A 27,760-nucleotide genomic window follows, 5' to 3' on the forward strand; every position below is an offset into this window, starting at 1 on the left:
CAGCTGTGTAGGAGAAAGCATATGGTCCCTTTTCACTGAGCATGTCTGTATAAGGGAAATCAGTAGTATCACACTCACAGGAATTCATTTCTCCCTCTCGCACTCTACTTTCTCACATATGCACATCACTGTTACATCAGTCCACAGCAGCCCTGTATCCCATTCATGTACCGTAAAGCAGCAGGGAAGCAGGAGAGCTGGAGTGCTTTAATGAGCAGCCTTTGTAAGAGCAGTCTTTTTATAGGGATTTTCTAACAACCAGCTGTTCATACTCACATGCAATTGACCAGTTGTAATCCAAAAGGATTGTTCTTACATTCCACTACACAAAGAGGCTGGTCTTAATAGAGGTGTACATTATGTCAAATCTTTAAAAACAGAATAGGCTGAGTAGGCTACTGTAGAATTGTGCTATATGACCTACAAATCCACCCATAGGAATTTCATGTGAATATTAAAGAGGTACACCAGTCCTCACTGGGATATTATTTGATAGGGTTTTCAGCATCAGAGAGACTACTAATCAATAAAAATCCTGTCAACTCTGAGGATGATGGGAGGAATTCTCCAAGGTGCTGAAAAGTGTCCCCAACCTCAACAGGGGGAGGAAACAACGGGACACATCCGCCGGAGCCCATTGGTACAACGTCACGCGCAGTAACTACCCGAGCAAGTAAGGTAAATGAATTACAGATGAGAGGAGGAGGAGAGATAGAAAGCTGAGGATGCAGGTTTGGTCCACAACACGCAACCTCCCGACTCGAACCACACAGCAGGAGCGGCTACACCTCGGTGAAAGACAACTTCCAGTGGTCTCAGCAGCTGACGAGGAGGAGATGCGCTCAGAAAAGCTTTGATTCGACCCCTTCACATCCTCCTCCTCTTCTTCCTCCTCCTCCTCCTGCCATCTCTAGCGAGGAGCATCCCGCACGGTGATTTCACTCCGACGGGCAGGCAGACAGGCGGATTGACACAAGCCAGACACGATGCGTCCCCGACATGGGACAGCTGTGGGATTTATAGTGCTGCTGAACGCGCTGCTGCTTGCGACGCAGGCTGCAGAAGGAGTCTTAACGGACCATCTTCTGGTTCAGTTGCGTGAGGACGCACAGGATGAGGCGCACCAACTTGCAACACAACATGGGTTCCAGAGTGCCCGAAAGGTAGAGATGCACGGATAAAAATTGTTACGCATTGCTGGCACTATAAGCTGTTTTTTCTCTCTTGAGGAAGCTAAACTTTGATTGACTGATTTATTATTGCCAATACTATTATTCAGATTCACTTAAACATAAACCTATGTGGCAGCGTGTCTGTCCTTTCTCACTATCGGGAATAGTGAAGCATATAGGCTACTGTATTTAGCAACAGTAGAAAAGATACTGAGAGGCTTCTCTCGGTTTTCTTTTGCTTTGACTTCTTTACACCTTAGCTTAATTTGATGACGTCATGCCTACTAAAATGCAGGCCCTGGTTAGTAGGTTGCCCATCAGCCTATGGCCCTTGGGGATTATATCTCAAGAGGCATCAAATTTCAGTGTCCTATAAAGCAAAACACACTTGGACCTTTTTTTCTGCGAAACAACCTTTATATCAGCAGGATCACAACAAGATGTAGTGGTGTGATCTCCCCTGAGAATTTGATTTATTCCATCTTTTTATGTTTGGTCACTAAATTCCACGCATGAGTTTGGAGAATCCTAGGAGTACCTGGTTTGTTAAAAGGGGGTAACCCTTTTTACAGGAAATGTTATGATGTTAATAAAACCTTTCTCTGTCTCATACACAGTGCATTCACAAAGCCTACATGGCCTTCCATGCAGACATGGCGTTTTACTCACCTGAGACAATATGTCTTATTAAATAGCTTGACAAATGCAGCAGGCATCACAACATGTCATGAGATGTAATGAGCCATTTATGGCCGACCAATGGAAATAATTCCCTGACAGTGTGTGTGCCTTGTCACATGTCAAAATAAATGTGTGGGTGAAATTGGCTGGAGCCACAGCCAGTGAGGCGTAGCAGTGAACAGAGGGGGTGTCTGCGCTGTTCTGAATGAGGATTTTCTTTTTTAAATCTCCACAGCAAAAACAATACTGGTTCAATCTGTAACTCATCATAATGTGATATCTGTGTGAGCTAGTTCCTTTGCTTGTAGGCACTCACCCCCAATCTCCCACCTCACCCCATCTTCTGCCCCCCTGCCTCCCAGGTTATGTAATCAGCAGCTATATTTGTCTTAATGGGATATGCACCGTTAAACAATGTCTGTTTCATTTGAATTATCTTCTATTGTTACTTAATTAACTAGACTGGGACACAGAATCGGTACACATACAAATGTGAGCACAAAGACACATAAAAGAGACAAACAGATCTGTGATCAGCCAATATTCAAATAAACCTTAATTAATAAAAGAGCATTCAGCGGAAGTGCAGAATTTGTATTTGCTATTTTGTTATTTGTGTCATATATGAGCTTTTGACTCTTTTCTTGACAACAATGGTAGAATTGAAGAGCAGTGGAAGATAATAATAATAATAATCCTCGTCCTTCCATAAGAATTTCATTTTCACATTAGATCTGACAGGCTCATCTGAAAGCATTTTTATTTATTTTTTTGAGGATTGACCTGGACCCTGGCTGTTACTAAAGCATAAGGGGGTCTTTAATCTGTGCACAGTGCCGGAGGGAAAGCTCTGGATGATGCATCTCATTTCCCTGCTCTTGTCTCATTTATTATGGTTGATTCCACCACTGTTCTTCAGTGCCTTAAAATAGACCTGCGAGAAATCCGGGGAATCAGTGCCCTTGTTCCCACCTGGAGGATGACCTGTCCTTCTCCTCCATTTATGATATTGTGTTTTTTGTATTTGCCATTCAGACACTTTCTGATTGCTGCCTATGTGTTTCTTCTCATTTCTGCTTCTGATCCATCTTCTTCTCTTGCTTTTTTTACCCAGCTTCCCTTTGGAGAGGAGCTCTTTCACTTCTATCCTCAGGACACTTCAAAGAGGCGGAGCAAACGCAGTGCCCGCAGCAGACAGCGGCTCCAAAAAGACCGCAGGGTAAGCATACATGCAGAGATGCACACTGAGGAACACATGTACGCATGTGCCTTGTAGCATGGCTCCCCAATCCCTTTGCATGACAATGGTTATTTTGAGTCTGGTGTCCAAAATCAGGGCTTTGACATTACAGTAAGAAAGTTGGAGGCAGCTAGCTTGCAAAAGTCAAAATATTTATTACAGCAGCTGATCCTCATCCTTCCAATGATAACAGAGGACTGTGGAACAATTGAAATTATTCCAAATGTTTGGAATTTCATTCTGAAAATAAAAATCGCCTGAATAATAATAATAAGTAAATGTTGATGAGTTTTGGTTGTTATGTGGAATACACTCTTTGTTATAGATTTGTTGGCCATGGTACAGACACTTAAACCATGGCATGGTCTGATGTCCATAACACTGTAGACCTACTATTATCATCATAAGCTGCATCACAGCCTAAGATCCTTTCTGTTTTCTGACTTTCTTTCTGTCTAGTCTAAAGAAAAAGAGCAGCTGTGTTTTTGTAATCAGGGCAAATCAAAACCCCTATGGAATGCCACTAATTCAATATCCAGCTCTAAATCACTTATTAAAAGTCTCTTTTATAGACTTGCCTTTTGGTGATAGTTTAACATTTGTTTTCTAAATATTACTTTGAATGTTAGTTAGTTTACATTTTTGTATTACAAGATATGTGTTTATGCCTTCCTGTGAAGACATATAAATGAAGTAGGCCTTGTTGTTGTTACAGTAGGTAGTATTTGTATTGTAATTGAGATATGACGTTAAATTATCGTAAGGTGTTCTAATATGCTAATATTATATAATTTATAATTACACTTAGATTTTATTTTCAATGACTTTTAAGTTATAAGCTGTAATCATGTATGTGCCAGTACATATTTTGGATGTGGATGGAGTGATGTACTAGTCATAAACATTTATTTTACTTCATTAGTAGTTACTTAAACTTCACAGGTGGTCTGCATCTACGGATTATTTTCATTAACAATTCATCTGCTCATTATTTACTCAGTTAATCATAAAAACATTGGTCTATCCCAGGTCCATCACATCATTCCCCAAAGCTCAAGGTGACGTCCTACACTTGCTTTATTCTTTCTGACCAATAGTCCAAAAACCCAAAGAAATTCAGTTTACGGTAACGTAAGACGAGAAAAATCAGCAAATCCTCACATTTTAGTAGCTTGAACAATGACTTCAACGATTAATGTTATGTCATTTGACTTCATAATATAAACACAGAGATATGCTGTGTCTTCAAGCTCTTAGTTCTGTTGCTTAGTTCTGTCCACTGTAGGAGACGGTGAAAGTGGAGGTCTTGCTGCAGACAATCAACTAACCTCTGTAACTGCAGTTGTGAGAGGTGCTAATGAAAATAAATGTGAGCCACTCCACCGAGCTAATACAGCTAATGGAAGTGAGACAGTAAGGATATGGGCAGGTCTACGTTCCAGATGCTGGGTTTTAATCAGATACTCGACATGCTCATATGCAAACCTGCAGTGATTGATTTCTGTGCATCTCTGGAATGGATGAGGTCAGCAAGTCGGATTTAACGTCGCCTGTATGTCATCCTGAAGTGTCTTACTCCCATCTTTCAAGGTAGTACGGTAGACATATCTCAATATTACACCTGCAGTTCTATCATAAAGACAGAGTGTCTACGTTCTGTAGTAGTCTGTTATAAATAAATTTAAGGAGTCATGACACACTCATTTAACATATAAAAACATGCTTATTTAAGTAGCAGCACTGAATGTAGTGTAGAGTATACTGGATGTCCCAGAAGTCCTGTTCTTTGTTGGACTCTATTAGTGGAGCATGTTGACCCACATCTGACTCACCCACTATCTGGTCCTAGTATTCCTCTGCATCTTTCTCTATGCTTACTTGTCCTGTTACATGTCTCATCAAAAACTGGTTTCAAAAGAGATTTCTATTCATCCACACTGTGGTGCCTACACCCTAGCCATCCACCCATCCATCCATGAGTCCTTCCTCCCATATTTTTTTAAACATGAGACAAATACTTTCAAAAATCTGTTGAAGGTGTTCTGGGAGGTAGGTGGGAAACAAACAAAGGTGGAAAATGGAAATAAATGCAATAAATCTTTGTGAATGAGCAGCACCCCTTGACCCTGAAAGACACACGCTGGGGGAAAGCCAGGAGGAAAATGAGGACAAGGAGAAAGGAGAGAGGCAGCACAGCTCTTTGATTTAAATGTGAACCGAAGCATTGTGAGTTGTGAGCAGGCAGTGGGCAAAGGCGGAGAGTGATGGCGGTGCATGGGCACTGTTTGATGTTGTGAGTGGGCAGTATGACATGCTGTCTCAAGGGAAATACCAGCTCTCCTGCCAAGTGATGGAATAAATTGATGAGGAGTGGAGAGAAGTGGGGGGGGGGCAGCTATAATGTAGAAAGTGCTGGTCTTTTCCCTCTGAATGGGAGTGAAATTATGTGATGACAAATGTAACATGAGGCCAATTTTAAAATGATAAAAAAAAAAAAAAATCCTCCAAGACAGAAGATAAATATGCAAATATAGTGATTTCATTTTTTTCAGGGCTGACTTATCATTTAAAGGACTTACTGACTGGTTGATTTACACCGTGTGTGCACCTCCCGATTGCTTAGAGTATGCCATAAAAGAAAGATCTGGATGAATAGGCTCTGGCCACTTTAAAAGGCCATCTTAAGTGCTGCTCTGCTCTCTTATCTGTGGCGGTAAACACACAGGACAATGCCTGTTTCTTTCAGTCACACTAGAGTGAATTTGCTAAGGGTAAGCACAAGAGGAACATTTAGCCATAGGGACCATTTTAAAATGTAGCTTTGAAACAGCGGAAAAGACATTGTGTTTTTTTTTAATTATTAGCATCACTAATTTAGGTATGAAAATAGAATCCAAGTCAATGAGACGTTGAAGGTATAGATTTAGTGTTGACAATTTAATGAAAAGAAAGTCAAGTTTCTATTACACCTGAACACACATACAGAGACGGAGAGAGACAGAAAATGACCTAAACCTTGAAATGAAATAAGTGAACTTGAGACCTTTGTGACACGCAGATTGTTGGCACTTCACTTCAGGCTTGGTTTAGCTATTGCCAGACGCTAATAGATTAAATGACTCGTCCTTCCTTTACCTTTCGTCAACCTCTTCAGTTTTTCCAAATTTGTGAAGATGGCTATTTGATGAAAGGAAGTGGGATGCAATCTCAAATTAGAGTAGAGTGGAGTTGATAGCCTACCATTGATTACTGTTGTCCTCCCAACTACTGCCACCAGCTAATCAAGCACCTGAATTTCATCTAAGACATTTATCCCCATCATTTATATGCTCTGTCCTATGTTATCTTCTAGTGCTCGATGAATGCTATTGTGGCAGCTTTCAGGAAGTATTTGTAATCCAAAACACAGCTGTTCATCCGTCTAAGTGCTTTTGATGATTCAAAAGAAACGCACGCTTCTTCGTGAGTGTAATTGCTGTGGCTTTTTGTTGAAAATGTTCAGAGAGGGGAAAAAAACTCTGTCTCTTGTGTGGCAGGTGAGTTTGGAAGCCTTGGCCCCAGCTGCAGCCCCTCTGATTAGGAGAAAAAGAATAGCCCTTTTGATTTGCATGATGTTCTGCCTTCATGGTACAGTAGCACACAGCTGGGTTTGCTGATTTCCATGTGCACAAGAGCAGCGCTCGCCTACATTTCACCCATCATAAGAAATCCCATTTACTTATGTCTTTCGAGCACAGGCTCGGTTTCGCACCTGGATTTCATTTTGCTTTTTGAGTGATCCTTTTAGAAAATGTTTTGGGAGATCATTGCTAACTTTAAAGTGACCATTACCCATCATTTCATTTGATATCTTCCCCAGGTGAAGAATGTCTTCGAGCAAGAGGGTTTTAGTCGTCAGAAGCGAGGCTACAGAAATATCAATGATATTGAAGCCAACATGAGTGACCCTTTATTCACCAAACAGTGGTATCTGGTGAGTAATCAGCCAAGCAGCTGTCTGCATGCCGCCTGACCTTTAGGACACAACCCACATTCTCTCTCCTTAATTAGTCATGGGCAAGGCATATTCCCCACTACTTTCTGAATCAACGTTATTCATTCTTTAATTAGCCCGACCAATACCCTCAGTGCCATCTCATTGCCGCCTAGTTTCCTCCCCTCTTGTTTACCCTAACTGGCAAGCGTGACTTTTACGCCACGGCAAGCTTGCCGTCATTCATCTGGCGTGTCAGATGAATGTGCTGGATCGCTGACATTTACTTCCCCTTCTTCTCACCTTCTCTCACCGCCCCCCGCCCCAGTCCTTTTCCGTACCCCTCCCGCACACACACACTCACACACATACATCCTCCATGTTGATTCATTTTCTAATGGTGGCTCACCTGGGAGCCATGACTCATGGATGTTCTCCATATTGTCTGAGTGATTAGATAAACACAGGCCAGGCGGATGGGACCCCCGGGCTGGATCTCAATGTGGCTGAAGCTTGGCAACTGGGCTTCACGGGCAAAGGAGTTACCATCGCAATCATGGACGATGGTGAGTATGAAGTGGTGTTGTTTCTTACCTTTGAGCGCTGTCTGAAGGCACTCAATAATACCAGAATATATATCTGCATAATATAATATATAATTAATAGTAACACATAGTTGCTTTCATAGTTGCAATATGTATGGTGATCATTGATATGTTTGTGTATAATGTGTTACAAAGAATAGGTGTTGGTTCAGACTGATTTGTCATTATCTGATTAAGGTTATTCAAATAGTGATGTATTACAAGACAAAGGACCAAGTTTTCATTGCAAAATATCAAAACTTTCCAGATGTTGTGGGATTTTCCAAAATGTATCTGTATATCTTGAGAATTAAAATCAGCAAACAAGGAGTTAATAAAAAACAGTTTTGCTTTGTCAAGTTTTATTCAGAAGAATTAGTGTTACTGTGTCACTGTTAGATGTCAATTCACTTGTTCACAATTCACAATGCAAGGCCTTTGCCTACATCCAGTCTAAACTGATATTTAAAAATGGTACACTTAGTACAGGTCATTTAAATGTGCACAATAACTAGGGGCAGGAAAGTTAGTGGCAAGATAGTGTAGGAGTAAGGTGTGTAAATAGGTATTAGATTAACTTTCACAAATACAGAATTACAAAGTAGAAATAAGTAAAAGTAAATAAGTAAAATAATCCTATAAATAAACAGGCACAACAAGGCATGTTCAGATGTCCTGTTTAAAACCTAAAGATATTTGAGAGGCTGGAACCAGAAAATGATGATTAATTATCTATTGATCAATTCATTAACTAACAAATCGTTTCAAGGGTATTCATCAGAATATTCAATTATTCATTGATATCACAATGCCATTAAGAACAAAACTGGATAAATAAATATGTAACAGGAGTAAGAACTTGAGGTCATGCTATCCTGTGTTAAAGCACTCCCTCTCTACCTTAATTATATCTCTGATTAATGTCAAAATCTCATTTCAGGCATCGACTATCTACATCCAGACTTGGCATCAAATTATGTGAGTACTTCATTGTTATTGAATTTCATACTTTCCTTCATTTCCTTGAACTGAATCAGGGTTTCAGGTGGTGGATTTCATGGGCTTTGTGCGGCGTGCCATTGGCAGTGACAGATGCTTTCCAAGTTGCCTTCATGGTTGCCGAGTCTCCTTGTATTCCTGGAGGACGCAGAGACAGGCAGACGGCCAGCCAAGCTGTTTAATGTTAATGCACACTGCACTGTGGCAGGCACAATGGCAGGCCGATCTGTCACAAGCAGCGATAATGCCAGGGTAGTTGGCGCTGTATAATGTGATGCTCTATCTCCAGAATACTGATAAAACCTTAAAGGACAAGTGGGATTGCTAAATGGAACAAGGAAATGCCAACGGCTTAGTTTGATTTGACTGGTAAGTTTGCAGGTCCGTCAGTAGGACTGCATTGCGCTGTGATCTTGAATCCAAGGATGCAGAAATGCAAACCTTTCAGAGAAACTGAGGCGTTGTTAAAGAGTGAGTCATTGCGCTTTGTTGGCCTCCCTTTTGACAATTATGTCCTTTAATCATTTATTAAGAAATGCCAGCAGCAACATACTTATCTCACCTTTTTGTTAATATATATCGTTGCAAAGAGTACTCTCTGTTTTGCTTTTCCGCTTAAGCTCATATGCACACTCTGTGATCCTTTTAAATGTTGCTTGCATAAGGGAGTTTTTTTTTGTACGCTTACCACTATGTTTGCCTGCCCTAGCATGTTTCTTGCCTGTGCACAAAGATGAGCTTTGGCCCAAAAATAACACTCAGCCCCAGCTGGGGTGATGCAGGAGCACACTCCACTGGATTGATGGATCTTGCTGTGCATAGATCTAAACTGTGTGTTTATTTGTTTGTGTGAGTGAGTGTGCATGCCAGTGAAGAAGACACTGTGTATGTAATCCTGTTTTGTTACTATCGCCACTGTGTCTTGCACACCCACAAAAACCTTGTACTATCAGCTAAATTCAAACATAGACAATAGAAGGAAATGTCATTTTGGGTTCATTGCATTACGTTAGACTCAGATTTGTTGTGTGCATCTGCTTTGAACAACCAAATGTTATTGCTTCTTATTTTTCAAGATGCCCATTTGATATGACGATCATAGTGTAACAGCTTATGAGATACATTTCCATATAGTGAATCAGTTAGATTCTCTGTGTCCTGAGATAAGGAATTTCTAACTTGGAAGTTAAATGTCATGACACATTTATCTGCCCATGCTAATAGTCAATACTATATATGATTATTGCATAAATACATACATTTATACAGATTCTAGAAAGTGATATATAATATTTGATGTATAGTTTGACGGTATTTAATATCAGATGGCAGCAGTGTTGGACATCACTGAAGCACAATTGGTTGGATTCTTTATAAGAATATGAAGTTGAGTTTCACCTAATTCCTGCTCCAGAGTGTGCCTTTACTCTTTTTTATCTCCATGCTTGCCGGCACCTGATCAATACTGGGATTGTGTTTACCTGCTGCATTATTTGGTCACATCGATCAGTGGAGGAACATTTTGGTTTCTGTCTCAAAGAGAAATGTGCAAAAAGAGCGGAGGTATGTTATTTGGTTTTGTGTCCCTTGTGAGTGTGACTCTTGGACGTTACCATGACAACCGGTATGAGGTCACCATGAAGTTTATCTCATATTTTGTTTGAACGCTGGAGGGCTAACAGGCCGGGGATCAGGCAGGTGGCTAGCCGAGCAGGGTGTGGAGCAAACAGGTATGGACGCAGGGTGAAGATCAGGCTGAGGCCTAGCAGGCCTCATGCTAAGCCCAGCATGAGGAACACAGGAGGAATTCTTTTGAGAAGGGCCAGCTCTAAAACCAATCTTGCTACACCTGGAGCTTTCATAAAGCAAGGCCGTTGGTCCAGAGCTTTGTCAAAATAGGCAGTCGTCTCTAGTCTCTTATGAAAATCCTCAGTTCTTAACTACAAAAATAGTGTCCATTATTGCTCTCACCTTGGACAAATCTTCCAGGGAAGGGTAAATATCCATTTCTGGTCGGATTATTCTGTCAGAGGTCAAGAGGTTGAGGACCCAAACGCAGGACGCCAGAGCAGTGTAGGTTCAGTTCAAAATGTTTATTATAACCAAGAACAAGCACACTTGCAAGCAATGGCAGAGTCTGAGACAAATCCAAAGAAAACCACATGAAACAATAATCCACAAACAGGCTAGGAAGACAGGAACATGAGGCGGCAACAAACACCAGTGACAGAGAATCAATAAGCTACAATAATCTGACACAGACCTAACAGAACACAGGCATTAAGTAATAGATCTAACGAGCACGGGGGGAGTCAACAGGTGAAAGACATGAGGGACTAATAAGAAACAGGAACAAGCTAGACACAAACACCAGACACTCACTACTACAAAATAACCCAGGAAGTAAAGCATGCGACAACAAACCAGGACCAAACCAAAATGCAGAATACAAACTGAACACTCAATAGATGAAAACCAAACTGAATATGGAATAAGCAGACAGAACACTGAACACAAGGCACTGGCAACTGATACAAGAGAAGAAACAAACAGGAGCTGGAACACAGAACAGACTGAAAACTAATCATACAGATAGACTACAAACTTAACAGGGAAAACAGACTGAACTAAACAGAACACAGAGCAGACATGGGCATAATAACAACAAACACAGAAGTACACAGGCCAGGAGCAAACACTAAGACATGAACTAACCTGGTTGCTCACAGGACACCAGAGGAAGAGCAGAGTTTGATTTATAACAGATGATATCAGCTTGAGAAGCACAGCAAGTGATTCATGGACATGCCCCTCTGTCATTTATTACCGGGGCACAGCACTTTTCACTCCATTTAATAAAAAAACTCCTGCTCCTGACATGAGCACAAAACCTGCTTGGGAGCAGCATGTTCTCTCTTCACAAATCCTGTGAGTAATGAAAACATTAATTAGTAATTCTTAGACTTTTCGCATTTTTTGGCACCAGCAGCTACATATATTTCAAAGAAAAAGACAAACAAAGAGGAATAATCAGAAGTGAGAGAAAGAGATTGCATTTACCTTATATTTATTATCTCCTTAAACAATTACAGAGGTATGAAACTCTCTCTACAGTTACTTCATCATGCAACCCCAGTCACCATTCTCCTTTCCTCTAGTTACCTGCTCCACATTGTGATAATTACAGTGTTTCTCCATTGGGTCAGTAAGCTTTTGCCGATTTGCTTTCCTTTTGTCACTGACTGAGTCATCTCCTCTAAATGCCAGCCAGCAGAGCTGTCAAGACCGAGGGTGGAGGGGAAAAAAGCACACAAAGATTGATCTGATGTGTTTGGTTCTATGGCCAATGAACACGGCTATGGCTTCTCCATACTCATGACAATAGAAAGCACCTTTTACTGGCGACTCAGAAAGAATAGACACCACTCCAAGTGACATGAGTAACTGGTGAAGGAGAGATTACAAAAGGCTGCAGTAGCCTGAATGAGCTTTGGTAGTATGTTACAGAAAAAACTGTAAGCGTGAGACTTTCCCAAGGATGTCTGGTAAATATCATGTCATTATATGTGTGTGTATGTATGTGTGTATGTATGTGTGTGTGTGTGTGTGTGTGTGTGTGTGTGTGTGTGTGTGTGGGGGGGGGGGGGGTGGCTCCTTCATCTTTTTCCTCCTGCTTTTCTGCTGCTGCTCACTCTGATCCTATTACTTTTGGCCATGTGGAATTAAATGCTGGCAGTGATTGGGCCATTACTTTCTCATCTTCAAATCCCTGCTGTGACCACACATTATTCCAGTATCACCGCGGAGTAAAGATTTGTAGTTAGATTTGGTCTAAAGTATTTTTTTTCTGTCAACTTCTCTTAGACAGTTTCAACAAAATCTGAACATTGGTAGCTCGATGTTTTGCATCTCTTGTATTAAAGGAATACTTTGTCATTTTGGGACAAACACATCTTCACTTTCTTCCTCTAAGTTATTGGAAGAGGTTGATACCACAGCTGGGAACAGCTAGCCTGGCTTCCTACCAGCGCCTCTAAAATGCAATAATTTCCATGTTATATATTGGTTTCATTTGAACAAAATCCCAAATGTAAACAGGGGTTACCCCTTTTCTTGGAAGGAACAGTATCTGCAACTTGTGATTTGAACACTGGGGTTTTTGTAAGAATTACCAAACATGCTATATAGTAACATGTTAATTATTGAACTTTATAGGTGGTGGTAGGAGGATTTTGTTACCTTTGGCAGTGCCAGGCTAGCTGTTTCCCCTTGTTTCCCGTCTTTACGCTAAAAAGCTAAAAAGCTAAAGATGGGAAACAGGGCTTGGAGAGTGTATTTCCCAATATGTTGAACCATTCCATTAAACTGTGTTAGTTATTGCTGGGTGTACAAGCAAACTATAAGTCTAACTATCAGTATTTCATACTTGCAAGCAATGTTTTGGAAAAACTCAGAATCACAGATAACAGAGCAGGCAGCAATGAGGTCAGCGCTTCACCATGAAATGCTCCTCTCTGCTTTCTCTCCTTTTGTTTTCCTGTCTCTATGTTGTTGTTTTTGTAAATGCATCCATTTGGTCCTTTCAGAATGCCGATGCCAGCTATGACTTCAGCAGCAATGACCCGTTCCCATTTCCACGCTACACAGACGACTGGTTCAACAGGTAAAGCTCTCCCAGCCAACCCTTGTTTATATATATACACGTAGTCTGTGTGTTTTTGTGTGCATGCGTGTGTGCTCTCCCTGGAGTCGGGCAGCTCTCCTCTATTGATGTCCTCTCCACGTAGGTCTATTAAGACATAATGGTGCAGCATAAACAGAGCTGTCCAACACGAGGCAATAGAAAACATAATGCCTATTTTTACCTTCTTCACTTGAAGGTGATAAGGTAGATAAGGGAGGACTAGCACAAGTCTACTATCCTCTCTGGGTCGCAGCATTCACAGTGGCGACCTTCTCTCTGATAACATCTTATCTGCCTCCCATCTCCCAATCACACTGGGTGAGCCACTGCCCCTGCAACACATGTCGAGGAGAAGAACAAAGAGAAATAGATTCTTTCTCCGCCTGTCCTCCTCCACCATGCCTCCATCTGCTCAGATGTATCAGTGTGTGTGTGAGTCTGTGTGTGGGATTTGGGTTTGCCAGTGTAGCAGTTGCTGACTGTTGGGCACAACTCGCTGGCTAATCAGCTGGTTGTTATAAATAGCTGCCTGTCTGTAGCAAAGCATGCTGGGAGAGAGGGGTTGACTCTCTGCAGTGTCCCTGTGGGGAGCGGAGGAATGGAGAAATAGACACACATGAAATGGTACATTACATATTCAGTCCGACTCCCATGAATGATGGATAAATGGCTGGATAAATCTTGTTGCCTCTCTATAAGCTGATGTTCCTCAGGTGATAGAATTAATGAGTGTTTATGTTAATTTTGATTGATTTATGGCAATGAAAAAATGCTACATTTCTTCATTCTAGTCTGACACAAAGTCAACAAAAACCTCTAATCTGTAAAATCTTATCTCAAACTCAACCCAATATATTCTTTGCAAATTCATGTAAATTCATGCAAATCCGCTTAAGTATATTCTCTGCTTTTTGCTGTCACCAGTCACGGCACACGATGTGCTGGAGAGGTGTCTGCGGCAGCCAACAACAACATCTGCGGCGTGGGAGTCGCCTACAACTCCAAGGTGGCAGGTGTGTGTCATATTAAAGCTGCAGATTGGACAGTGAGAAGAATAGCAATGAGCTGACAGCGGCGTTAGCAAATAACAGTTCTGACAATGGCATGATGAAAGGAGCAAAGATATGATGATGGTGATTCACCCTGAGGGAAATACTATATGCAGCATGTATAAAATATAGATAATGGTGGAAGATCTGTATTGCATTGTTTGGTGTTGAAGCACTAAGCATTTAAATAGTATACCTCCTACTCATAGAATTACTGCAAATCACTGCAGAGGTCAGAGCCTACATAGCAACAGCACAACACCAATAACCCAGACAGCTCCATGTTTCCCATTCATATTGATTTTTCTTGAGATTTGCTCTGGGAGTAACGCAGTAGAAATAAGAAATTGGTATTGACTGCTTGATTTGTGTGCTGCAATGAAGCTGACATCACTTTCTTGCTATTATAAAGGGTTTAGATGCTATAAATGTGTTGGTTTGTGCTGTCTGCACACTCACACAGATAAACCTAACCAACTGAAAAGGATTCATAAATTGATAGCTACTTAAACTGCAGTCTTCCAGCAGCAGCAACAACAATATGGTACATCAATAGTAGCCAGAATTTTAATGTCAGATTCAAATGGACATGTTGCTCTTTTAAGGTATCAGGATGTTGGACCAGCCCTTTATGACTGACATCATTGAGGCATCATCCATCAGCCACATGCCCCAGGTTATTGACATCTACAGTGCCAGCTGGGGACCAACTGATGATGGCAAGACTGTGGATGGACCCAGAGAGCTCACATTGCAGGCTATGGCTGACGGTGTCAACAAGGTGAGGCAACGTCACACCTGCTAGACTGAGGGTTGTATAATAATGTGCCAAAAAGTAACTGGTGTAAATTTACGTGATGCCTGCCATTTTAATTTGCTTCCATCAGGGTGGAGGTTTTACCTCTGCTGAGATGGCACATAAAATATATGAGTTCTTTCATTGCATCCTCTATTGGCTTTTTAAAAATATGTCATAGGCTTTTCACTGCTGTCTTCTATTAGCTGCATGCATGACTCCGGAGATAGCAATGTTGGTCTTTTGGTTGACTGCTGGTCAGTTACTTTACTAATACAAAGACGAGAAGATCTACAAGCCGAGGTTGCTCTGTGCTTTGTGTTGATACAGATCTTATAAACAGCCAGTTTAGAGGCAAAGAATGTAATCAGTCAATCATAGCAACTCCATGCTATGCTTTGTGTGACACTTGTAACTCCACAAGACTTTTTTCTTATTAATTAACCATAGTCCCCCAGAAAGTCAGAGTGGAGTTTCAAGGCATTTGCAGCTGATTAAGCATTCTGGTCCTGCTCAAGGACACTTTAGCAAGGTGAAAACTCTCCAAGACCTGCCAACGGGGGCTTAAACGTAGCCCCTCAGGTTGAAGGGCAGTGTTCTTGGACACACACACACACACACACATACTAACTGTGCCACTGCCAATTACTTGGTTGATTAATCATCATGCACCGTGTGCAGGCAGGTGCCAGTTATGCTGAAATGACCCTGTCTCAGGTAAGGTAGCTGAGTAGGAGCAAAGCTGACTGTAATCTCTGATCATGTTAACACAACTAATCAAGCAGCCACTCTGTGATCTGCCTCTTAGATTCTAATGATCACTTATATAAGCTTCTGTGTAGGCTGAAAATGATGTGCTCTGTGCAATGAAAGGACACATTTAAAATGAAGAAGCACATTACGTTATATTAACAACAGAGTCAGATAGCGTGGCTTAAAGTCTGCATTTTAAACATAACTGTGTGGTTTTGCAAATTGCCACTGATAATGGAAATAAATGACGCCGTGTGCCGCGCAAAATTAAAGCACTTTGTTTGGATTGTGCAGGAGACAGAAGGCAGAAGGTCTGAAGCTCAAAGGTGAGCTCAATGATGCTCGAACCTGTCTTTGCAATTCAAATAGAGAGCGACGAGAATAAGCTTCCGGAAGGGAAGAACATGCCACTCCTCCTCCACTTGATCCATTGTTCTGTGGGGAAACAGTTGGCCTTTTGTAGAAACAGGTGCAGCATTTGCTGAAGAGGTTGCTCCCAGCGTTGGGCCACAGCTATGGGCCACAGTCAGTTGTTTCATGTTTCAAGGCGGGTCAGTAACAACGGTGACATTTTACATCGTGTTTGAATTTACAGTAGGTACAGAAAGGATATCAAATGGTTCCATTTCTGTTATGCTTTGACTACAACTGTAATGCCTTTTTATGTGCTGTAACTAAAAAGTGATAGGATAGCTCTGATATTTTTAGAATGCTGCAGCATGCAAGGCTTTTACTAAGTGAACTAAGAGATAGGACCATATCTGCTTGTGTGACTCCATTTATTGCCTGTTCTTTGAAATAGATATCACTGAATACTTTTTCCTTATGACATTTCTTGTTTTCTGTATTCTGGTAAAAGATGAAAGAATCTGAGAATTTCAAGATAACAAAATCAGAATCATCATCACAAGCCTCTTTTAAACTTACTTTGATACATCAGCTTTATAATGACCCATGTTTTTGCATTGCTAATTTCAAATTTGCTGTTTTACCAATCGTTACAATAACCAATATCCTTATTATGATAGGTTACTTCTAATGTTGTGGTTGCTGTACTCACTCAGTGGAAATGCACTGAAGACAGAAGCAATGTTTTGGTATTTATAACAGGCCAATTTGCGTCACAAAATGCATTCAAAGGATAGTGCTAATTAAAAGCAGATATTTTCTTTGTCTTATCTGTTTAGCTCTGGAAAGAGATTCTCTTTAATACTAGTGAACAGGAGAGTGCGAACCAGTTTAGAACTCAAATGTGAGGTGTCTTCTTGAATATGTCTTGTGTTAATACTGTATGATTGGATTGTGTGTAGCAGTTTGCCCTTGTTGTTCTTTTCCTGCCTACCAATTTTCCCCTAGATCTTCCTTTCTTCCACATGGATTAAACACCTACCCTGCAACAGACCCTGCAGCCACCCAACAGACACACATAAACACAGTAGCTTATCATACGCCTGAATGTTCATTTTATTGAATGTGAACACAGTTGTGACAGATCTCTATAGGCAGTGTGTGATTAGGCAGTTTGTTCAACAGAGCAGGACCAAAGTGACTAAAAGCACCCTCACCAACTTGATCTCATTCTGGGTACGACCACCACCTGATGACCTGAGAGGTCTCACTGGATTGTAGTCAGTGAGCAGTACTGGGGATCCCAATTATAAAGTGCTTTAGAGACTTTAAAAAGCAAATTTGATGAAGTGATTGAAGGGCATCAACATTGCAGAAAAACTGTCACAGATAGACTGACTCTGTATATTTACAGGCAGTTGAAATTCACATTTTACCACTGTTTGTAGTAATAAGCAGAACTGTGACATGGTGATGATGTTGTTTTAGGGCCGCGGCGGAAAAGGCAGCATCTATGTGTGGGCATCGGGAGATGGTGGTAGCTACGACGACTGCAACTGCGATGGCTATGCCTCGAGCATGTGGACAATCTCCATAAACTCAGCCATCAATGATGGACGCACCGCCCTGTACGATGAAAGCTGCTCCTCCACCTTGGCGTCCACGTTCAGCAACGGACGCAAGAGGAACCCAGAGGCTGGCGTTGTGAGTGTGTTTGTGTTTAAGTACATAATGTTTCACATGACTGACAAAGACATAATCTCAAATGTTTGGTGTAGAGTTTATCAAACGTTTTCCATATTCCATGGTCCCTAAAGTTGTCGAATTCAGAATGTAGGTAGATGCACTTTTACCATTCAGAGAAGACTCAATACTTAACATTTGGCATTATGTCCTAGGCCTTTCAATAGATTGGATAAGACCAGGGATGAAACCTAGGAAGCTGTAATTGCTGGCCAGTTGTGAAAAATAGAGGTTCAGGTGGAGGAATAGCTCTTCTCTTCTTCTTCTCTGATTACCTTCCTGGACATCCAGATGCATCATTTTGCTGATGATGCTCAGAGCAATTGCCATACTGTGTTCCTTTATTAGTTCTTATTATTAGAAAATATTTTTCTACCATGACATGTGAAACCATTAGAGACAAGAGTTAATTTTCACTAAAGTACTTTTCTGTAAGTGTTCATTTGGACAGAAACGTGACAAAGCAGACAAGAGAGAAACTAAAGTGAATCTGATGACAGACTTTAGCATACCAGTGGGTGAGCCCTAAAAAAAGGAGCGAGTGACTCACCGGAATCAAAGAGACCCAGGGAGCACATGCTAACGTAGAAAAGAGAGACAGCTCAAGCATAACAGATGATGCATGCTATTTGTTTATTAACAACAAATGCCTGACCCTGATGGATATTGTTAAGAAAAGGAACACTCATATCTTAGCATGTAGACACCGACAATATAAGCCCTCATTCCATACCATGCTTGTGTGTACAGTTAATTTCCCAGTGCACAAAGGCAGTGTTTGTGATTATGCAAATCACCTTTGGTTGTTGACAGAGCCACGGATCTTCCCTAGGGTTTCCCCTCTAATTTCAGTCAATCTGTTGTCATTTCTCACTAAGCACCAAATTAAATAATGAAATCCTCATTCAGTGTGCTGATGTGTTTATATAACAGTTCAGCAAATGCAGTCTTTATCTTCTATATATAAAGCAAAAGGATCATATCGGTTTTGGACATGTCCTTACACTGAAAATGATTTTCCAGAAAATTATATATGGAATGTCTGAGTTAGCATCTTAGGAACTATGCAACAATTATTAGAGGGGGACAGGGTTTCAGATAATAGGGAGTGGTTTGTATTTGTTATTTTTAAAGAAGATAGGGTAGTCTACATTTTTAGGATCTCTGACTCAACTTGAACTCTCTTATGAGAGTCATTTGTCACCATCTCCGACCTTTACTATATTCTGAATGTTAACAGAAAGCAGAACTACGCTAAATGTGTCAAACAATGTGACATGTAAAGTGACAGTTACAGCTCTTGGTTCAAAAATCAAGAATGGTTAGAATATTTGTAACAGGAAGCATCATTTTGTTATGTTTGCCATCATTTTGCCAACTGCTAATTCCACTTCTATTGTGCAATGTGATGGCCAATAGTATTATTGCAATTGCAACTTTTCTCGTCATCAAGGGGAGGGCCGTGCTTTGTAAAAAAAATTAAACATAATGTTCATAATTGTAATAATAATAATTTTTGTTCTTTCTTTCCTATGATTTGGTTATTTCAGGCCACAACAGACTTGTATGGGAACTGTACGCTGCGTCACTCTGGAACATCAGCAGCAGCTCCAGAAGCAGCTGGTGTGTTTGCTCTGGCTCTTGAGGCTAAGTATGTTGTACACTGCCCCTTCTACACACATTTAGATCGACTGTCTGTATAAAACATTATTACAATATAACGTACAAAGATTATTTGACTCTTCTATGTTGAACGTGAAACATGAAAGTGCTGGTCAGAATGTATCATTACACAATAACATTCTTTCAAACATTTGATTTGATGATCTTTGATTCGATGCAACATTGTTTTTGTGCTATTCATTTATGAACTGCTATTTCTTTTGAAGTACAGCCTCAAGATTTTATATCAGTGTCTTTGACTTCCTCTGTAAGTCTCCGTTCTCATGTCCTAATTTTCTTTCTGTGTGTCTGAACTCCTTAAAAGCACAAATCATTTCTTCCCTTTTCACAGAATTGCTTATCACAACTACAAGCCGAATGAAAAGTAAAACAGCACTTATTCTGTCACACATAAAGTACAGACGCTATGTGCTTGTGCCAAGGACACAAATCATATTTGGATTATTACTCTTTATATCTCAGCACTAGTGCTAAAAAGACAAAACAATATACTGTTAAGATAGGCTCAGCGCTTATGGTTTATTTATTACTGCATTTCCTCTATGCAAGTAGCAGAGACATTGTGCTGGATGACGAAACTTACTGCAGTACTTGATTATCTCAACGTGCTGAAAATACACTGTAGGCTAATGGTGATACCAAAGCTTCTATTATTAATATTTAGAGCAAAATCTGTTAATCGTGTCATATTAATGCTGTTTGGTACAACTTGGAGTTTACTTTTTTTCCTTGTGAATTCAGAACAGAGTGTTCCTTGTGGATCAGAAAATAACTGAAAACATGTGCCACTTAAGTAAACCCACCCACACATAATTAAACGAATATGACAAACCTAAAACCTGGAGAATTACTGCGTCTCAAAACCCCAGAGGAGAGCCTTTCTTTTCTCTCAGATGCTTTGTTTCTCACATTAAAGGCTGACAAGATTCTGCTGCCATTAACTGACACCAGCTAGTGGAGTTGAGTAAAGAGACACTGTTTGCTTTGCACACACAATAATGATGTTGCTGTTAGGATGAAGCGGATGCTCACCCTGTCCGGCGGCAAATAACCCACGAGGCTGTTAGGATGAGTGCACGGCCTTTTTACTGCCCAAACACACTTGAACCATGCAGCAGCAGGAGTCAGTGAGTCAGCCAGAAGAAAGCTGTCACTACACACAGCCGAGATAATGGAGGGAGACACAAACAAAGGCAACCATCTGCCCCAAAGTACAGACAATATGATGTTTAGATAATTGAAAGCATTTAATTAAATCAAAACCATGAATCACAAATGTTTTACTATTTGTCGCTGAACTTTATTTTTTCTCCCTGATAGCCTGCCTACTATTTCTAACTTACAATACTGTCTCTCCCCTATCACCTGTATCCTTCCTTCCTCTGTCCTGTGTACGCTGGGGACTGTTTGGCCACCCCAGCCCTAACTTGACATGGAGAGACATGCAGCACCTCTCAGTCCTGACCTCCAAGAGGAACCAGCTCCATGACGAGGTCCACCAGTGGAGGAGGAATGGCGTGGGCCTCGAGTTCAACCACCTGTTTGGCTATGGTGTGCTGGATGCTGGGGGCATGGTGAAAATGGCCAAGGAATGGAAAACCGTGCCTGAGCGCTTCCACTGCGTAGCCGGATCCATTCAAGAGACCCAGTGAGTCACATTTCTACAAAAGAAATTTGATGATACATACTGCCTATTACATGTAAAAACTCATTGTCCACTCCTTAACTCTGTAATATTTAGATTAGCTGCTCAGTCTGTCTGATGGTCATTGATTTAAAAATACATAAACTGATATCCCGACAGGTGCTGTGACTGAATTGGATTTCTGTGTGACACATTATGGTAAACATCCTTAACAACATTGTTGACAATGTTGAAAAGACATCTAGTGCTGTCTGACTGAAAGTGAAAATTGAATCGACACACCTTTTCAGTTTGATAAAAAATTCCCCCTCCACTCAAAAATTTCTTATTATTACTTCACTTGGATGCTTGACGTTCACTGTGCACAATGATGTATGTGCTGAGCTTAAAGCTAGACTTTAGAGCTTTTGCGAGAAGAAATTAAAAATCTTTCCGATTATACATACACAAGGTGAATTCATACACAATAAAACACATTAATACAATCAAGGGTTTTGCTGCTACAGTCTTTCCTGGTCTGGTGCGACCTGTAGCTTATGGTGGCTAATCTTAGCCAATGTTAACAAACTTAAAACTTTAAGGGTTGCTGTAAGAGGGACTTAGTTTGCTGACTTTATGACTTCACACCATTTAAGCTAAATGCTATAGAGTAGATTAGCATTTATATTTATAATATTGCACCTGTTCTGCTAAAGAAACACATCCTCACTTTAAATCTGATTTTATGACGTCACAGCTAACTTGGAATGCAATTATGGTCCAAAGTGCATCTTACAGATGTGTGATGGGGAAACTTGAAACCAGTACACATACAAGTTCACTGAGAATGGACTTGGATGCAGGTAGGAGACATCTTTTGTCTAGAAGTTACATTTTTTAAATTAAAATATTCCATTCTCTGATGAAGCAGTAGTTTAAGAATTTTTTAGTACGTAATTCAACTTTATTGTGGAACAAAACTATTAGACGCCCCAGTCTCTGCCCTCATCTTTCACAGGTGCAGCTGCAGTTGAGGCATCCGTCTAATCATCTTATCCTCTCTGTGTCCACCCACATTAAGTGGTATCTCCCCTTGCATCAACCTATCTGTCCCTGCATCTTCACTTGCGTTCACTTTAGCCCCTGTGCTTCCAGCCTCCCTTCCTGTCATCCTTTCCTTTCTACCCTCACCTCCTCTCCCACTATTTCCCCCGTCCCCCTCTGCACACCTCACAATTAATCCATCCGTCTATCATATGCTGAAGCTTTGAGCTACTGTGTGTGATGCTTGGTGGCTTCCTGTGGTAAGCCCTCTGATTCGCTCTAATTAGAGCACCACAAATGGCACAGCGTGGTGTGCCCCGGAAACACTGTCAATTAGAATGACAGCAAGGGATTCCAGGTGGAGGTGTTCATGTGTGTAGAGAGCTTGAGCTGAGCTTTCCATGCGTTGTGAAAGTGCCAATAATGTGCAGGTGAAGATTAAAAAACTGTGTATTTTTTCCACCATCAGCACCTCCAATTCCTTATTTTGGTCTCTAATCAGTGCTCCACAGACGATGCAATAAAAACAACAACAAAAGTGTGCCTGTGCGTGTGTGTTTGTGTGTGTGTACCTCCCCTGGGTGCAGTGTCAGATAAAAAAAGGAGCATCTCTTAAGAGTCGTGTGGCTTACATCCCTAGGACATCACATGCAAATGTTGGAAAGGACTTGCCGCCTTGTTCAGCGTGAATGTGACTTTCCCAGATCATTTAGGATACCATTGCAGAAAGTGGCATCAACTCTTTGCTTAAACATGGACAAACCTTCATTTTCTGTAAGAATAACTGCTTATAAAGCTCATATTTATGAGGAAGAAATACTATCACCCCTTTTCAAGCTGTTTTTGAACTGTGTGTTAAAAACTGTGTTGCTGGCTGTGTCATATTTTTCATTAGTTCACTGTTTCCACAGCAGCACCGCAGAGCTTCTGTTGCCTCTATTGTAGTAGAGATATAATTACAGCAAGCCCACCTCTGATGATAGTGCTTCACCAGAGAAAAGCAATAAACACCAACATAGCCAAGCTCGCAAACACACTGCTCAGCATTGATCTGATAGCTGCTCTGGCTGACTGTGGCTTACTTAGCTGGAGGAGAACTTCTCATTATCAGTGGAGCTGGCAAACAGTGCCTCCCCGGCGCAGTGTGGTTGTTTTTAATCTCCACTGGTCCTGCCCTTCACAGGCATCCCTCTCCCTGCTCTATGACCGACTGCTGTAATTACTCTCGCACATTATCTCATAGGATCTGTGCACCTGCTGTGCTCAAAATCAGTTTTGGGTTCAAAAGTGAGATTTAAACATATTCACTCCCAGATTTAGTTATTCTCACCGTCATACATTCTAATACACTAATAATAATAATCAAGCATAAACAATGACACTTTTAACGATGAAAAAAGAAGGTGGGTAGTAAATTGCAAACAACCCACATATAGAGCCATGTTAATGGAAAAAACAGTTTAATATTTGGTTATTTCGAATGTCTCAACACGCATTGTAGGGTGTAACTTACTGTGAAATAATCCACTGTGAATTGTCCTGTTTTTCTGGGAATAGTAATTCGCTTCATCAGCCCTTAGCAGTTCACCGCTCAGCATAGTCCTCTATTAATCATTTTTCAAACTGAATGTTGTTCCACTCGTCTCTCTCACTCTGTTTTTGTGTCTTACCCCTGTTGCCTTCTCTCCACCCCAACCGACAACCCCCCCACCCCCCCATTAACCACTGCCTGCGGTGCGGCCTCTGCCTCTAATAATGTTATTAAGCCTCCACAAAGCCATCACCCCTGACCTGCTGTGTTCTCTCTCTTTCTTTCCATCACCCAAAGAGATGGGAACAGCAGTATGTCTGCCCAACCACAAAGCAGCAACAATACCAAGACCAGCTTGCTTTTACACTCTGTTCTGAACAAATCCATGGTGACAAAAAAGAAGAAAAATCTATTCACACAATGAAAAGGAGCTAGAAATCAGAGGTGGTCCAGTATGTGACATGCTACACATTTAGCTTATTGACAAAAGGCTATATAATAAACACGGTCCTACAGTACAATTAAATCTAACAGGCAGTGAGGCATTATTTCATTCACATTGTTGAACATTTTGCTGTTTCTAATTGACAATTTATCAAACAAAAGTGTCAAACATTTGCTGATTCCACTGAGTTGTTATCTGTTTCTGGCTTTTTTTTAACAGTTTTTTTTGACATTTTACAATTTCTGATCAAGTATTGAAAAAAAAATCAAATCGGTTGCAGCCCCTGTGTATTATACAGCTCTCCCAAGAGCAAAGTGGAAGTAAAGAAGGTGATAACGTTGACAAAATAATCTCACTTTATGGTCTCACTTATGATGCACTTAACTTAAAAAACTGAAAACTTCATTCTATTCTTCAGATTTGTGTGACATATATTTAAGAAAATGAGAATTTACACATTTTGAATAATCAACTTTTTAGACTTCTGAACAGTAGGTGTTAAAAAGAAAGCCCCATATTTCATGATATGGACAATAAAAACATCTCCCAGTGGGGGGGACGACAAAACATACATCTCATTACAACTAAGTCTGCTACTTATCTACCAAACCACCTTGTTCTCCTTCTGTATTGTCTGCCTGTTCACCTCCTGTGTTGTCTGTCTACCTGTTCTCTTCCTGTGTTGTCACAAAGTTTCAGAGCAACCCACTATTACTCTGGGCTGCATGCTCACACCCAGTTTGAGAGGAGAGGGAGAGACGCTGACGCTGAGATTATTCTGAACAGCATTAATGGGAATAAATGAACCTACAATATAATAGACTTCTGTATATTTTTCACTTTCCCCCTAATGTTTGGAATAACTGACTAGATTTGTTGCTAGTCACTAGTTGCTGTCACTTTTTAAAAATAAAGTCACTGAGGGTCTAAAAAAAGGTAGGCAGTGGACCAAACCACTGTGAAGCATGTAAGGGAGGAGGACATAATCTTTCAAACCTTAAAAATGCGCTGGACTCGTGTTAGAGAACTTTTAACTGAAGAGCTGTTAACCTTTTGGATACCAAATACATTATACATTCAGTGGTTATATTTAAATTTTTGGATCAAAATTATTGCTAGGGATGATTCAGTAATCTAACATTATTAGGGACATGTCAATACTAGATTGAACACCCTTGGTCCCTTCAGACTGCTAGAACATTATGTGACAAAGATGCGTGGCACCAAAATGGAAGGTGGTTATGTGTTGTAGACCAAATTGCAGAGTATGTTATTCCCTTTACTTAAAATGAATCACATTGTCAAGTAAGCAGATATGACAATCCTCATTGCTGTTATACAATGAGAGAGCAGATTCAAAAAGAGGCCTGACTGTCCTTTTGGGGTGCTACAGGAAAAACAGTTCAAGTACTGTATTTACTGGGACATTCAGAGGAGGAAGCCTGACTGTAAGCAAACTGAATGACAAAATAGGTATTTCACACTCTCTCAGTCTTAGCTGCAGGGATGCCCAAAGCCATCTAATTGTGGAGATGCTCTATTTCAAGTTTTACTGTTTTTACTTGACTTTTGTTAAATTTTTTGTCTCTCTGCGATACAGTTTTAACTTGTTCACCCTGTTTCTCCTTCTCCAGTAAAATCCAGTCTGGCAACAAGCTCGTCCTGGCCATCACAACCGATGCCTGCCAGGGGAAGGACAACTTTGTCCGCTACCTGGAGCATGTTCAGGCAGTGGTCACTGTCAACTCCAGCCGCCGCGGTGACCTCAACATCAACATGACCTCACCCATGGGCACAAAGTCAATCCTGCTGAGCCGGAGGCCCCGTGACGACGACTCCAAGGTGGGCTTTGACAAGTGGCCCTTCATGACCACCCACACCTGGGGCGAGGACCCCCGCGGGACCTGGGTCCTGGAGGTGGGCTTTCAGGGCGAGGAGCCACAGCGTGGAGTCCTGAAGGAGTGGACTCTCATGCTGCATGGAACACAAAGTGCCCCTTATATAGACCAGATAGTGCGTGATTATCAGTCCAAACTTGCAATGTCCAAAAAGGAGGAGCTGGAGGAGGAGTTGGATGAGGCTGTAGAGAGAAGTTTAAAGAGCTTGCTGAGTAAAAACAACTAAAATCCCATCTGCATGTTGCCAGCTCTTTCACTTTCTCTCATCTTTCTCTTTCTCTGCAATCTCGCTCTGTCCTTCTCTTAATCTAACTGCATCTCCTCAGTTCTTCACACTCTCTCGTTTTGCTCCCTTTTGTCTACCTCTCTTCCCCTCTTCACTCTGCTTTTTGTTATCAAGTGTTTCAATTAGCCCCCAACCTCCAATGAATGTTTCTTGTAATCCAATCATAATAAAAGTGTAACCTTTAATAATAATATGTTCTACATAGAGAAAGCAAACTATATCACCTGAATTTTTACACTCAGAATTGTACATAACTAAAATATAGTCCACTCTTTCATGCTCTTGCTTTAGCTGCCCTGCACCTCTCTTCTGCCAACTGTTGTACAGTTTGTGACTGTAAATGATTTTCTGTGCCATTCTACTTAAAGTTTAATACCTTGCAAACAGAGCAGTGATACTTCTTTCTGTTTATATTTTTATGTGACATGCACTGTTTATATAAACAAGGAAAGGAATATGTGATCCATTTTGCAGCCTGTGGTCCTCAGTTCATAATTCATAATCTTTGACGTATACTATAATAAATCTATTCAGCTGTTTATTAAAGCACCTGAGTGATTTGCATCACATTTCTGAACATACAAGTAATAGTGGTATGCCATTCAATGTCATCTGAATTCCCAAAATGTTGAAAGGGAAAACTAAATAAATTGAAGACAGTGAATGTGGAGAAAAAAATATTATATAAATATGTATTCTGAAAAGTGGAACACAAGAACCAGCCTGGTGACCCAAAAATCTTTCATTTTTTTTCATTCTAATAAAGGGAAAATGCCCCCTTAAAAGTAGAGCCTGGGCTACTTCTGCCAAGGCACTTATGTGCCACATGGAGCATCTGTAAATCACTGTCGTAACAAATTTTAGCAATTTTGTGACTACAAAAAATACAGAGGAAAGTCGGTCTTGCTGTATTTAAAGAATGTCTTCTGCTGCTTTTGATTTATTAGTAGCAGAGAAGGAAAAGGACAATTACTTGACAAAATACCAAAATGAAAAAAGATATTTCAAGCTAGCTAGAAGTAGAGTTAAATATTGGACTGCCATTCATCATCCAATGAATGCTAATATTGCTTTGTATTGCTGGATGTGTAAATAAGCAACTGTTTGGCCTATCAACTAAAAAGGTGATTTGTCAGTCAATTATTTTTACAGCTTGTTTCTGCTCCCACCAAGTAGCCCAAAAAAATCAGTTAATGTAGGTTTGAGAGAAGAGAAGGAAAATAAAAA

The 27,760-nt window shown here is 40.7% G+C and overlaps 1 protein-coding gene across 1 annotated transcript; it reads left to right on the forward strand.

The window, feature by feature from the left end:
* The first annotated feature begins 679 nt into the window (after window positions 1-679).
* Window positions 680-27,079, forward strand: pcsk2 (proprotein convertase subtilisin/kexin type 2). The gene is made up of 12 exons (XM_038738031.1): window positions 680-1,163; window positions 2,968-3,072; window positions 6,953-7,066; window positions 7,524-7,632; window positions 8,591-8,628; window positions 13,236-13,312; window positions 14,258-14,346; window positions 14,988-15,163; window positions 17,768-17,983; window positions 19,573-19,673; window positions 21,126-21,353; window positions 25,984-27,079. The coding sequence occupies exons 1-12, from the start codon at window positions 987-989 to the stop codon at window positions 26,471-26,473; spliced, it is 1,920 nt and encodes a 639-aa protein (XP_038593959.1). The 5' UTR covers window positions 680-986; the 3' UTR covers window positions 26,474-27,079.
* The last annotated feature ends 681 nt before the right edge of the window (window positions 27,080-27,760 follow it).

The sequence above is a fragment of the Micropterus salmoides genome, unplaced genomic scaffold (genome assembly GCF_014851395.1).
Source record: "Micropterus salmoides isolate LMB-PRFRI ecotype aquatic unplaced genomic scaffold, ASM1485139v1 Ms_hic_scaffold_22, whole genome shotgun sequence".
Classification (NCBI taxonomy): domain Eukaryota; kingdom Metazoa; phylum Chordata; class Actinopteri; order Centrarchiformes; family Centrarchidae; genus Micropterus; species Micropterus salmoides.